Source organism: Rhinoderma darwinii, chromosome 11 (genome assembly GCF_050947455.1).
Source record: "Rhinoderma darwinii isolate aRhiDar2 chromosome 11, aRhiDar2.hap1, whole genome shotgun sequence".
Classification (NCBI taxonomy): domain Eukaryota; kingdom Metazoa; phylum Chordata; class Amphibia; order Anura; family Rhinodermatidae; genus Rhinoderma; species Rhinoderma darwinii.
The window spans coordinates 55,557,620-55,573,390 of NC_134697.1; the positions used below are offsets into that span (position 1 = coordinate 55,557,620).

The window sequence follows — 15,771 nt, forward strand, 5'->3', positions numbered from 1 at the left end:
GTGTTAGGGTCTGAATAAAGCAGGGAAAGAAACTGGCACACTGAATGCAAGTCGGTATTGAGTTGCTGAATGCATCATCTGTGTTCTAAGAAAATGTTAATGGCTGCATCTTTTCTTTTAGCGATGCAGGCAGAGGCGTAGCTATAGGGGGTGTAGCGGTAGCAGCCGCACGCGGGCCCTGATGCCTGAGTGGGTCCTAACGACCTTCTAACTTATAACAAGATATGAGTACTCTAAAGGGCACATAGTAGGTGGGGGCCCTGTTACAGATCTTGCCCCGGGGCCTAGGAGCTTAAAGCTATGCCTCTGGACACAGGTAACTCATCATTATGAACAAGGGATATGAAACCAGGATAAAACAAGGGAGAAGAGACAGAAAACATGCATGTAGTGCTATTAAGTCATATTGGAGCAAATATGCAAATTAGTTTAATATCAGGCATATCAAACCAAAAAGGGTTAAATTGAATGTGGATCCTAGGGGTTCCTAAGAGTCTCTGGTGCAGTGATCATATAAGCATCTATGTTCCTACAGTCGCTGGTTTGGTGACATCGAGCTTGCCTTTAAGGTCCACCAAAAAGTCAGTGCTTGTTGTGATGATTTCCTCTACAGAAAGAACAAAATAATTCTAAACTACAAGCAACTAATTCACCAATGAGAAAAATATCTGGTTTCCCAATTATACAGAGCCAAATAATCCATAGTAAGGAGGAGTCCTAGCCTAGTGTAGTGAAATTATTATGTTATTACAGTATTCATATATTGCTACTCGACATAATCACTCAATTACAATATCTTTCTTCTTCATCAAAATTTAGTCCCAAAACGCTCTAACTCCCACAAGATTTTCAACCTGTGAAAAATAATTATATCAACCCAAGCATCAGTGATTGTCCTTGGGGTTAGGGTTTGGAACAATTAAATCTTTAAATAAATGATCATAGAGCCCATTGACCTTGACCAGATCAAACAGGTTCTTAAAAGTGCAAATATCTGTAACACAGTAAGGGTATGTTCACACAGCCTATTTTGGCCGTTTTTCGGGGCGGCCGAAAAACAGCCGAAAAATTGGAAGCAGAACGCCTCCAAACATCTGCCCATTGATTACAATGGGAAAAACGGCGTTCCGACGGGCCGTTTTTTCACGCGGTCGTTTTGAAAAATGGCCGCGTAAAAAAACGGGCGCAAAAAAGAAGTGCAGGTCACTTCTTGGCCGTAAAAAACGCAGCAAAAATCGCGAGTGGCTTAAAAAACATCTGAAAATAAGGAGCTGTTTTCCCTTGAAAACAGCTCCGTATTTTCAGACGTTTTTAGTCTAGCTTTTGAACATACCCTAATACATATCCATCGTACAATGTAATTGATTTAGAAACCAGGGAATATTCAGAATGAGACAGAACAATGAGAACTTTTCCCCTAAAAATAAAGTAAATAGGCTATTTTTATCATGTGATTGTTTCTCGGGTGCTCCTGGGGCTTTGTACTGTACAGATATAGTGGTTATTAGTTGGAGCAGGGATTTGAGCTTTGTTAGAGGTGACTTTGTAGTATTGGTGGCAGTTATCTTTTTTATGTTCTTGTCATTATTGAAACATTTGAGCATAAGAACTGTCATAAAGAAATACATCTAACGCTGTATTTTTACCTGAACATGTTGACACTATCATATACGTTAATCCTTTTATGAGTGATGTGCAGCTTCAATACCATTGTTCCTGCTAATCCATCACTGTCCCCAGCATAAATTAATGATACTGGGAATATACAGTATCAGATTTGAAATAAACTATAGCAAAGCTAAATTGCTTATTGTGAGCTTGGAATGTAAACTCGCTGAAACCCAAGTGTTTTGGCGAGGTTAATAATACAAAATGTTGGTAACTTCCACTTCCAGTGCTCTCTTGTGGTTCATAGTTAGTCAACGGTGGGACTTGGATATACAATCAAAGCTTTTTAAGATGATTACGCAGAAAAAAATGGTCTTCTAGGGTAGAGGCTTCCTCAAAGGAAGAGGCCAATATATATAAGATATAAAGGAATTAAAAATCCGGCAAAGAAAAATCTATTCTAGATCAGTGGTGGTCTTCCCATGGAGGTTTATTTTTAGAGAGGTCTTGCTGTATGTATTTACAGATTTGCACTTTATAGGGATTCTCCAGCTAAAATGATAAATCAGTGATGGTTGAAGAATGGACCATGAAAACTTATTTTGACGAGGACAATATTTAAATGTTGGTCAGCATCAGCAGTAAGCCAGTTGACCTAGCTCAGTGCTTCCTTAGTTGGCTATTATTCCCATGCCTCTTGGAGCCATGCTTGAGATACAGTAAAATATTCAATAGGATTACACACAGGAGGTATGATTATGGCACTCATCTTATGCATTCTCAACCACTAAAGAATCCTTGCATGAATGTTGATCCAGTTTGATCACTATTTGGGCACACACTGGACTTTTTTTTCTCTTATAGGTTAGATTGGCTTATCCCTTACTGGCAGAGGTGTAGCTAAAGGCTCATGTGCCCTCGTGCTAAAATCTACCCTTGGACCCCCCACGAGCAACTTCCCTACACGGCCTTGGCCCATGTGTAACTTTCAGCTGCATCAATGCTCCTCTCAGTGCCACCTACACAGTCATATTGCCTCATTTGTGCCCCACACATTACTAGTGCCCCCTTTTGTGCCCACAAAGGAATAATAACCCATTTGTGCCCCCACAAAGTGAAAGCTGCCCCCAATGTGCTCCTACACAATAAAATGTCTCCCTTTGTGCTCGCCAGTTATAGTGCCCATTTTGTGCTCCCCACAAAATAATAGTACCCACTTTGTGCCCCCATAGTAATAATCCCATTTTGTGCCCTCACATTAATAAGCCCTCAAAGAATGGACTCCCCCCTAGCATAGACCACTAAATCAGAACCTAGATCGGACATTAAAAAAAATACATTTACTCACCATCCCAAATCCCCACAGGCTATGTGCCATAATGCATATAAGGTCCAGGTAGCAGGCAGTGTCAGGATGTTGTATGTGACGCAGCACACAACCTAGTGAACATGCCCCGCGTCAGAACCTTCTATGCGCTGCGTCAGAGACCTTTTCTGATTTGGCAGCCTGTGGAAATCAGGGGCAGGCCCCCTTCCCCTCCAGGCCTGGTCGCACCCCCAGTGACCACAATAGGGCCCACTCAGAGGTGTTATAGTATCGCCATTGAGTGGGCCTCACCATGTAAGGATCTATAACTATTTGTTGATGTTGCAGGTGTGGAGTATGGCATACTGTCGGTGGTTTCCCTTAAAAATAGAAAACTGTATAACGAATGTATGGGGGTGGCACATGTTATGACTCAAGATACTCTTCATTAGACCCTGGCTGTATATAGCCGGCTCTCTGTCCACCAAGGAAAGATTCTCCCGATAGGGTAACCTTTAAGAGGTTTACGGTTGCATGATTCTGCAGCTTCGAAAAAAATGTAGTCCTGTAGGAGTCTCTTGAAATTTAAAGCCGCATTAAAATGTAGGCACTTATTTTAAAGCTTGCAATTCCTTCTTGCTTGATGGTAGTTTCTGAAAAGTCCTTTTAACCGCTAATTGGATCATCTACTTGGTTGGTATAATTTCTGCCTAATTATTAACTCTTCCCATTCCTATAAAAGGCACGATTAACCAAAAACGGTCCAATTTCATGGTGCAGAAATGTACAAAGACTCTTCGGAGACTAGTATGAAGGGAACATGAGAAAATAAAGTTACAGATGTGAATCCAATTTTACGGGAAATCCAAATACTTTGTTAAAAGAGAAGAAATAGCTTTTGAAGATCAGTGATTCTGAAAATTAGCTTTTTGTGTTGAAAAATTACTTACAAGAAAAAAATATCTTTGTAAGCCATGTAAATAATTTATTTCTATGGTTTAAACGCTGTTGCTTTAAAATAGAGTAGTTTATGTCAATGTGTTGTTGATGTATTCTATGGAATTTACGTCAGATCTAGCCAATATGTAATTGGATGTTTTCCTTTTCACTTTCCTTGGTAAACCATCTCCATGGTTATTTCAATTACTCCATGCTAATGATGGAATCCGTACATTTTATGCATTGCTTATACTATATGGATCATTTTTACTTTAATATCTTGCTGCAGTTTTTGAATTATTAAAAATATCCATGACTAAAATCCATTTCATTAAGACTAGCAGCCTTAGAAATGCAAACCACATTTAGACACATTTAAAGCTACCACATTTAATGAAAAAAATCCACTCTTTGTTTTTTATATTACAGACTGAAAAAAGGCCGGAGCGTATTAAATAATAAACAAGTCATAACAAGAAATTCTAAATGTTTCTATATACACTGTTATATTTAAATTTGTAAGTTTGTACATTGTAGCATGTGTAGAATTATCCATTGTAGCACAAAGGACTTTATAAATCTGTCTAGTCGCAGACCTGATTTTGTTGTCTGGTATGACAGTTTGGCTTTTTAGGGGGTATATAGAGTATTTTATGGTGAACAGAAATGATAATATTGCACATCAAGATTCAACATATTAGAACATTCCCAAATTTTGTCATACATGTCATTTGGTTGTATATGGCTTTCTGCCGCTTGAAGAAATAAGAAATCCATATTTGTTAAGAGGGTTTCCCACCACAATGTCATATGACTTATAAAACTTTGATACAGGGACCCTTAACGTTTCCAAGAGTGACTTTCTCCATTGAATTACAGAGACTGCTGAGTGTCCATTCAATAAGTCATAAAACTTGAGGGTAAATAATAACATATTTCAATCACATATTAAATTTGTCATCAGGATTAGAAATGTGTTGATGTCATATCATGAAATGTTCATTTTCTTGACTTTATCATCTTATGAAATGAATTCATGCTGTGGTCAGTATTGGTCATTCAAGTCACGTCTTGAATGGATATGCTATAAATGTTTTATCAGTGGAGGTCTGACTACTTTGTCCCTCACCGATCTACATATTGGAGGTGAATGGTCCCTTGTTCTTGTACTTACTTGCTCTTGGGATTCAACCCCCAATGATCAGACATTGATGACATGACGGGAGACCACCTTAAATTAATTATAAAATTCCAAAAACCTCTTCCTTTTAATACAACATATTTGGTGGATTTGTTTCAACTTTTTGAGTAAAAATAAATAAATTAACATTTAGTAGTAATAGTAGTAAAATTTATTTGTCCGTCTTTATGCACAGGGACACATGTTAGGGTATGTGCACACGCTGAGGTTATGTGCACACACACTAATTACGTCCGTAATTGACGGACGTATTTCGGCTGCAAGTACCGGACCGAACACAGTGCAGGGAGCCGGGCTCCTAGCATCATAGTTATGTATGATGCTAGGAGTCCCTGCCTCTCCGTGGAACTACTGTCCCGTACTGAAAACATGATTACAGTACGGGATAGTTGTCCTGCAGAGAGGCAGGGACTCCTAGCATCGTATATAAGTATGATGCTAGGAGCCCGGCTCCCTGCACTGTGTTCGGTCCGGTACTTGCAGCCGAAATACGTCCGTCAATTACGGACGTAATTAGTGTGTGTGCACATACCCTAACTGCATTTACGTCTGAAATTACGGCTTTGACGGCCGTAATTGTGAGCTGTTCTTCATTGGAATCAATGAAAAACGGCTCAAATTACATCCAAAGAAGTGTCCTGCACTTCTTTGACGAGGCTGATATTTGACGCGTTGTCGTTTGACAGACGACGACGCGTAAATGACAGCTCGTCGGCACAGTACGTCGGCAAACCCATTCAAATGAATGGGCAGATGTTTGCCGACGTATTGGAGCCATATTTTCAGGTGTAAATCGAGGCATAATACGCCTCGTTTACGCCTGAAAATAGGTCGTGTGAACCCAGCCTTAGGGACTGATAGAAGATACAATATTACAGTCAACATTTTTTAGTTGGAAACCTTACAATATAATCCACTCGAAACATGTTCTTATTCAGCTGCTGATGGAATAAACTTGTAAAATACACATGTAGCACGTCTACGATCAATGAGAGCAACTTAGTTCAAAACAAAAAGTAATTGCAGTAGGGAATGTGAAACAGCGTTATTCCATCCTAATCCTTATCCTTTCATTACTTCACTGCTCAGTCTGTTGCATGCAGATTTAATTGGATATGTATCTGCCAACTGTTTAATCATCGTGGTTCGCTTTTTTAAATGGGTCAGAGTATATTTTGTTGTTGCTACATATTCTAAATAAATGTGTCTAGAATTTTCAATGCCTAATTTATAGCTTGTTGTTTACCTGGGGTCAGGTTTACCTAAATCCTGTCTGAATGATGGAATTTGTGAGGTTAGCGATTTGTACAGCAAGTAGGTTCTGCGAAGCTCTTACGTGTCTAAAATACTTGCCGCTGTTTTTCTTGCATATTTAAGATAAAGGGAGACATAGGAACTCGTTATTATTATCATCATGATTATTAAAAATAATGTACGAGTATTATACATGCAGGAATATTGAGCAATGTCTGTTACCTCATACAGTTTTCCATAGAGAATTTGTATGTACTTCTCTCCATGTCTTTAGTAAGTAAAAGGGATTTTGCAGCTTTATGTAAGAAAAAATAATCATGTTTGGTTCTTCAGTTTTTTCAAGATCTCTGTTTACTGTCAGTGAATGAGACCATTCTTGTTTAATTCAGAGGCTAAAAACCCTTGAACTTAATACATCAGAAGCTCAGACTTCTCTCCTGTCCTGATAGTTTGCACCAATGTATCAGTAGACATAAAAGTCATGGTATTTAGCTCAGAGAGGAATACCGACACTGGATAGACTTGTATCCATCACTAAGCTATGATCAGGTAAAGAATATTCCAATTTATTGACAACACATGGCACTGATATTGAAATAGCAAGGAATTGAAACATAACGTTTGATTATATCATGTTTAAGCTAAATTTATATCAGGCCCTACCATATTACAGCTCCTTACAGCCTCCGAGTTGGCCCACATAAAAGTCTATGGGGCCCTGTACCTTTGTATGCCTTTTTATGCTGGCCTGCGTCAGGATCTTGTGTTCCAGGCCCTGTTGAGTTCGCGGGCCCCCGTAGTATCCATAGCAGTTACACCAATGACTAAAGGGCTCGATGTGGCAGAAGGGCCTGTAGGCCTCCTAGACTTTGGAGTCCAGTTGGAGATGCATTCTTGCTATGTATTGAATATAAAAACCGAACAGTTCTCTAGAATGTTTGCATATCAAATGAGACCAAGAAAGGAAATTATATACAACATCTGTGGCTGCAACTGCTGATGCCGCTGCTCTATGGACGTGTGTCTAGACAAGCAGGACTGCTGCCACGAGATTGAGAGTAAACAGACTTTTCTATACATATACAACAGACCCTACAGCCGCCAAACAGTCGCACATATAGGTATACCTATAACTTTAAGAGAATCCATCAGGGTTCTGTTCTTTTTTACAGGGTAGTATAGTGTCACAGACTATGCTACTCTTCCTACTACAATGAAAACCTAGTGAAATGGAAGCAAACTGATGACACCTGCTATGAAAAAAATCCCATTTACAGTATATCAATAAGGACGTTAACAGAAACATTTCGTGTTTTTCTGTAAAAACATTGGAACGCACTAATATTCAAACAATCTCTAGTGCAAATTGAGCCTTACACCGACAAGGCAACTATAGTCAGGCACCTTAAAAAAATCGCAAGTGTTTATGGATACAGAACTGTTACTTTTAGGTTCTGAAACAAGATATTAACAGATTCTTTTCCTGCCCTTACCAAAAACGACAGCTTTATCTCTAGGAATGAAATTGTAGTATCATTTTTTTACAATTTTTTTGAACTCCCTGTGGGTTAAACTCTAGTATTTTTCTTTAGCATATGAAAACTTAATCGCTTGTTAAATCTACTGCTTGACGCTTTTCTTTATTCACTATAATGTACGATAATTATTACTATAAGGTAAGGAGACGGTAAAAGTGTTTTTAAAAAATACAGCTTATACATTAAATGCTCTCTAGGTCCCAACTACATAAAGAAGTACTTGCAGAGCAAATTCAAGTGATTCTATAGCATACGATAAAATATTCCGATCTTTTCACCGATATTATCATATTTAAGTTGGCTCTGGTAAATAAATGTCTTGGCTGCTTGTTATTTGCACTGTACGAATACATCCCAGAGTCCCTGGAGGCAGCGAAGCATTGTTCCCGGCAACGACTGCTGCTGGGCCTCTGTAGGTCATTAATGTCTTTCTGCCTCTATCTCTTTTACCAGAAGGACATGCCGGATAGAACACTGTCCTTAACTGTCAGAATATTCCTTGTGGCATTTTCCATTTTTGTAGGCACAATTATTTTATGTGTATGTTTATCCACTTCACCTCTGTAATAACCACTTGCATAATTTTCGTCCTCTATAATATTTGTTCAGCTGTTCAAGCAAAGATTTAAATTGGTTTTATGAACTGCTGTCAATGACACATAGGAGTAATATGTGAAGCAAATAAAAAAATAATTGCATAATTCTAATTTTATTGAGTGAAACTCCATTACTCCCTGGGTGTGCATTGGTGCATGCTGGGAGAGCGCTTACGCTTTGCTGTCATGGAGGAAGAATTATTAGTGTTTGCTACATGGCTGAAAGGTATAAATTAAATCCATTATAACTCTCCAGCATTCCTACATGTTTCCTATGTTAATTGTATAGATTCAACTCTGTATATTTCATTTATATAACTTGCCTAAAAAAATGAATTCTCATGTGGGTCATGTACATTTTTTGCAATACAAAGGGTTTTGTGGCAATAGGAAAAATTATCTATTTTTTACCAGAAACAGCTCCACTCTTGTCCATGGGCTGTATCTGGTATTGCAGCTCATGGACAATAGTAGCGCAAGTTCAGAAAAGAAATAGTAGACTCATTTATTTTCTAATCTCAGAGAACCCCTTTAAATATTAGAGAAAGGTTCAATGAATGCTAAGATACTAAAATTAATCTTAACTGAACTATTTTCACCAATCAAAATAGCGGAAGATTTTCTAAGAGACAGTGCTGTGTCAGTGCCCGCTTTTATATAAATACCATAATATTGTATATTTACAACAATTTATGAAATTAAACAAAGAGAACTAGAGTAACCAAATAACACCATATTACAATTATTAACCTCAATATCACGGATGCGAAAATGTTAAAAACCACCATTGTTGGTAACAGCTGATCGCATGGGTTCCAGACTTTGTTGCCCCTTGTGACATGCTTTTTGTTGGGAAACCTTTCACATGAATAGGGGATGTCCACACCAGACAACCCCTTTAAGAATTTTCTGATTAAGTGCAGATACAGTTGAATATAAACCTCACACCATAAAGTTACTACAAAAATACTATGCTATGATCTTAAAAAATTCCAAAAGAAATGGGAAGATAAACTGTTGATGACATATACTAGACTATAAAGAGTTACAATGACATTACTGAGCTTCATTAAACCCCAGCGAAAGACATTTTCTTATATTAGGGGATGTGGAACAGTGGTGGGCTTACTGGGGGTGGCTGGCCTGCCAAAATGACTCCAAGGGCAAAGTGGTGACTCCAAAACATCCAAGAAGAACACCCAAAGATCTTCGAGATTAATCTAAAAACACAATTAGAGACTGAGTATATATAGGATTTCAGAGTAGTATTAATACTCACCGCACATTTGAAGGAAAACATCTCCAAAATGTTTGTAACAATGCTCTATGGATAGATGAGTCCTCCTGATCTCACAGGACGGAATCGGCTCCTGTATTTGGCTCTAAGTTGATATCTCTTGCAAGTAGCCATAATACAGTCGTGGGCATGAGCCATTAAAGGGGGTTGTACTGGATTAGAAAAACATGGCTGCTTTCTTCCAAAAACAATGCCACTACTGCCTACAGGGTCTTTGAGGTATTTTGGCTCAATTCTATTCATTTCAATGGAGCGTAGCTGCAATACTTGACACAACCAATGGACAGGTGTGGCAGCAGCCATGTCTTTAATCCTGTACAACCCCCTTAATCTTGCTAAATTTTAATGTCTCCTAGATAACTTCTTATTGACAGATTATTCTTTGGCAGTAGAATTGTTTTTCGCCTGGTAGCAGTGGCATTACCAGACCATGATAAACCTTTAAGCAGAAAAAACGGTTTCAGGGACTTCCAGTTTATAGTAAATAAAAAATACCCTTTTTTTTCCCCTAAGGCGATTGCATAATTTCCAGCACAATCAATGTGCACAGAAAGGATTAGCACTAGGTCAACTATGGGTAGATCATCTGCCCGCAAGTGCAGTAGGTTTATTGCTCAAATGTGAGTTTTTAGACAAAATGCATTCAAATGCGTGTCCAAATATAATAACTGAATAGTGTTTGCCTGGTTAAGCAACATGGTCTCCTTTTAACAGATACGGGCATTTTAGATGCTTATCCCAATGTAAGATTTCTAACAAACAGGTTCTGGAATGTTGTCACATATATGACAGCATTCCAGAACCTTACATTTACATACATGAAAATGTGAAAGATATGCAGCAGAAAAGTAGTTAAAGGGACACATAGAAGAGCTGCATATCAACCAATCAGGATGCTGCTTCACTTTTCCGGCCTGTTTTAGAAAGTCAGGAGCAATTCGGCCACTGTTGTTTTTTGTTTTTTTTGGAATAAATCTCCTCCTGTTCATAAAGGAGCTTTTCAAGTTATGGCAAACTTTTCCATTTAAACATGAAGATTTTCTATAAATCTGTTCTATGCTTTATAAATGGCCGTATGCTTGTCTAGAAGAAGATAGTTATATCACCTTATAACAAAAAACCATTCATGAATAGTATGAGCTGAGCGCTAAACAACATCCAATGTGTAGGTGGGAAAAATAAATGACTTTTACAAAGAATATGTACAGTACCGGGAGACAGAAAGTACATTATTGTTATATCACAAACCCAATTTCACAACAATAACCTATATTCCCCTTGCTAGACATAACAAGTTTACTTGCCATAATATATTCTATAACCAAATGTATGTTAGCAGGATACAGGGGACAGAAGCAAGGGGTATAATCAGACTACACAGGGTTTATTGTAGTCTGTAACCATGGAAATTTTAAATCAAGGCTTGCAAAGTTCCTTCTTGTTTTTATTTTAGTTGCATTGGAGCAATACATAAAATAGTTGGACATGGTCTTTAATGCTCGAAAATCAACCTGATGTCTACAGTTGATGATTTATATATATACACATTTCATAAAGGTTTGTTTAGTTGTAATGATGCTCAACAATGGCATTTGGTATTCTTCCAGCACATTGTTAGTTGTGAATATAGAAGACTTCCAACCTGTATCATTATCATCAGGACCTCGTGTACATGATAGTTTGGCACTCTCCACCTGCTCTTTAACCATTCCTCTTTTTTTTAAAAAATTCTCCACACCCATCAATTTTTGTTTTTTATCTAAAATTGTATAACCCATGTATCATGCTCAGGAATAAAGGGGTATACCAGTAAACATAAAGAGTTCTGAACAAGAAATTGGGGTTGGCAGATTATCAAAAAGTGTCAATTTTTTACTGTATTCAAGACAAGATAATGATGAATGTAAGGCTGTCTGTATGTTATCACATTTATTACACATTGATGTTTATGATGATTAGTATGCGGTGCGGTTATCAGCATGCCCGGGCTCCCTCCTTCTTTATGCATTTCCACAAATTCTGCATTGCCCCTTTAGAATACTACAGTACCATCTGCTTAGAGCAAAAAGATATGTTGTAGTATTAAATGGGAAAACAGTAAACTGTTATTTTCCTCAAATGTACTTCCAGAGATTATCCCATAATAGCTCCTGTGCAGAGCGTTTCATAAATCACAACGTTTTCTGTGCATCACAAGTTTTTAATTACATCTGCCTGTGGAGAGCGACTCTTTAGCTGAAGAGTCAAAGTTCTCCCTCATTTTCTGCCACCATCAGAATTGAAGCGGAGCCACTGGTGTGATCTGTGCTTCTGCCGAGCATCTGGACACAATGTGGGAAATGTCGATAAGGGCTTAATGCATCAACTTGAATAACTACAGGCATTTTATATGCAGAGCAGTAGAATATGAAGCTGTGGTCACAATTTGCAGACCAAAAAAGTCAAAGCTGAATTAAATTAACATATTCCCATTTCACAAGGTGAAGAGCAAGGAATATTAACTCGTCTGAATGCTAATATTGTCATAGGTGGCGCAGGGACCACCTGTGTCTTTGCAGGATCTCGCTTTGTCTCATTGAAATCACTTGGCTGGATGCCGCATTGAAATTTCCAATGTTTTAATGGTAAAGCAATATTAATTTAGGGAAATTTATATCTTTTACATTATGAACGAAATGCACTAGATAGCAAACATTGTAGGTTGGTCATACTCAGGTAAGAGAGCAGAACCGGAGAAAGTGTAAATGGCAGCGATCAGCTGTATAGTACACACAGGCCCAATATCCCCAGTCACGGATGAAAAAGTTTAGAGAATTGTAGTTAAGTAATATCTTAACTTACCTAGACAGGCTAAAAGCAAATCTGTTAACAGGTAGACACCTTCACATTTTGGCAAGATACCTATAAAAGCTAAAATAGTGGGCCCTTAAATTGCTTATCGGGAGTACTGACGCAATCCCTGTATTACAACGGGGCTTTGTTTTATTTTACCCCTTATTGATCTTTTCTTCTGTTCTCTGTTTTTTAGATTTGTTATGAGCAGGTTATATAAAGGTGTTACAATTGCACTTACTCGCTACTGCCCTCTAATGGTGATCTACAAAGATGTGGCAATGAGGGTATAATACAAGACTGTACTTACCCTGCACTATGATATACTTTAACTCTGCAAATTGACTAACACAGATTTTTTTTCTTTCTTTCCATGCTTCTGTACTATCTGACAAAGGAGGTGGAGGTAAGAACTAATTGTCCTTTGTTTGTCATTTTCGGTAAAGCTTGTTATTCATAAATTGAACTTCTCAGGCTGTGGTTTGATGTCAGCTATAATAGACATAATTCTGTGTGACATCCTGGTACTAGTAGTATGAGGGTATGTTCGTATGTGGCAGACGTGAACACATCCCTAGCTGGAAAATCCAAGGTAGATATTCAAAGTGTCTGACAATCTACTATTAAAGGTGATCGGTCACCAGAATGAAACTGACACATAAATGAGCCGGCACATGAACTGGTTTTCTTGAATATTCAACCTGAATGTGTGGAAAAATACATAATGTGCTTCTCTTTTATATAATTTATTATCACTGCTGACCCTTTGTCTTTTCCCATCTTCCATTCTGCCAGGCAGAATTGTAGGTGATTGACAGCACATGACAACTATAAATCCCTGCGTGCCTAGCACATCATCCCAGACTTTTTATATTATTTGCAAGAAACTGGACAACTGCTTTAATGTATTAAAATATTCACCATTACATGTGATGGTTATGTGATCATTCCTTCATTCTTCCCATTATATGACTGTGACGCTGTCCGTTCAGCACCACACAATCCGTACCTGATACATGCAATGTTATGTGCTTTATATTTGCACTGTTAATGGATGGTTCTTCTCAGCAGCAATGTATATAATAATTTATCAGTATACATACTATTGTCTTCACTGCTCTTTAATATTTCATATAGAATGAGAAATAATCTGTTTGAAATTCAAATGCAGATTGGATTATATACAGCAAAGATTACATTTATTGTAATACTTTACTGTGTTGTTTGCAGTGTGACCTTTATCTATGAAACCAGATGTATTTTCCTATCACATGTATTGACCATGCACCTCCTGAAATTATTCCTGTGAGCTTTGAAAGCAATACTAGGGGATCTTCATTAATACAAATATCAAAGGATCATATTTTTGACACATTGATTTAAGCAATTAATCACAAGTTTATATTACATTCTCAGGTTTATTGTTATTTTTTGACACATAGGAAAATGTGAGGACTGTAATAATAATGTTAATCTGTGCTCTACTTGATTCTGTACAGAAAATATTTGACTGATGTACTTTTAAAGCAAGCAATGTCGCAAATGCCTTGTAATAGTATTGTCAGACTGTCATCTTTGCTGTACAGTACTGTACAAATGTTTTAGGCAGTTGTCGAAAAATGCTGCAATGTAAAAATGCTTTCAAAAATAGAAGTGTTAATCCTTTTTTTATCAATTAACACAATACAAAGTTAATGAACAGAAGAGCAATCTAAATTAAATCAATATTTGGCGTGACCACCCTTTGCCTTTAAAACAGTATCAATTATTCTAGGTACACCTGCACTAAGTCATTGATTTTGTAGGATTATAGTCAGGTGTATGATTAACCAATTATACCAAACAGGTGATAATAATCATCATTTTCATATGTAGGATGAAAGACAGTCATTAACTGTAACAGAAACAGCTGTGTAGGAGGCTTAAATCTGGGTGAGGAAACTCAGCTACAAAGGTGAGGTTGTGGAAGACATGTCACAGGTCCACCATGTCAAGACTGAGCACAACAACAAGACACAGAGTAGTTATATTGCATCAGCAAGGTCTCTCCCAGGCAAAGATTTTAAAGCAGACTTGAGTTTCAAGGTGTGCTTTTCCAGAAATACAAAGAAATGGGCAAAGTTGAGGACCGTAGATGCAGTAGTCAGCCAAGGAAACCTAGTGCAGCAGATCAAAGACACATCTTGCTTCTCTTCGAAGTCGAAAGATGTCCATCAGTGCTATCAGCTCGGAACTGGCAGAAACCAGGGCGACCCAGGTTTACCCATCTACTGTTAGGCGGAGTCTGGACAGAAATGGTCTTCATGGAAGCATTGCGGGTAAAAAGCCATACCTTAGACGTGGAAACAAGGCCAAGCGACTCAACTATGCATGGAAACATAGCAACTGGTGTGCAGAATATTGATATTGTGGTTGCATTTCAGCGAATGGAGTTGGGGATTTGATCAGGTTTAATGGTGTCCTCAATTCTGAGAAATACAGGCAGATACTTATCCATCATGCAATACTATCAGGGAGGCTGATTAGCTCCAAATTTATTCTACAACAGGACAACGACCCCAAACATACAGCCAATGTCATTAAGAACTATCTTCAGTGTAAAGAACATGGAGCCCTGAAAGTAATGATATGGCCCCCACAGAGCCCTTATCTCAACATCATCGAGTCTGTCTGGGATTACATGAAGAGACAGAAGGATTTAAGGAAGCCTACATCTACAGAAGATCTGTGGTTAGTTCTCCAAGACGTTTGGAACCACCTCCCTGCCGAGTTCCTTCAAAAACTGTGCTGAAGTTTACCTAGAAGAATTGATGCTGTATTGAAGGCAAAAGGTGGTCACACTAAGTATTGATTTGATTTAGAGTTCTCTTCTGTTCTATAATTTTGCATTTTGTTAATTAATTAAAAAAAACTATTAACACTATTGCACGGTACTGTATATTGAATACAAATATTGTAATCTTTCTCTAAATATTGCATTCCAAATCGAACTCATAGAATGGGAACAAGTATGCTTATGCTAAAAAAACAAAATGGAAATAGACAAAGGCTGAGGCCAGTCTAGTCTATTGAAAACAGAGACACTTGGTCTCCGTAATGTACACAGTCGAGTCAAATTATTATGACCACCAACTAATATCAAGAGTAACTGCCGTGTGCAACACGGACAGCAGCTAGACGGGCAGGGAGTGACTCTATAA

The 15,771-nt window shown here is 37.9% G+C and overlaps 1 protein-coding gene across 1 annotated transcript in view; it reads left to right on the forward strand.

Moving 5' to 3' along the window:
• Nucleotides 1-15,771, forward strand: part of SPOCK2 (SPARC (osteonectin), cwcv and kazal like domains proteoglycan 2) — a 96,324-nt gene that overhangs the window by 43,495 nt on the left and 37,058 nt on the right. Inside the window, exon 2 of the mRNA XM_075841561.1 lies at nt 12,969-12,977. Coding sequence (XP_075697676.1) covers nt 12,969-12,977 — 9 coding nt within the window. The remainder of the gene's footprint in view (nt 1-12,968; nt 12,978-15,771) is intronic.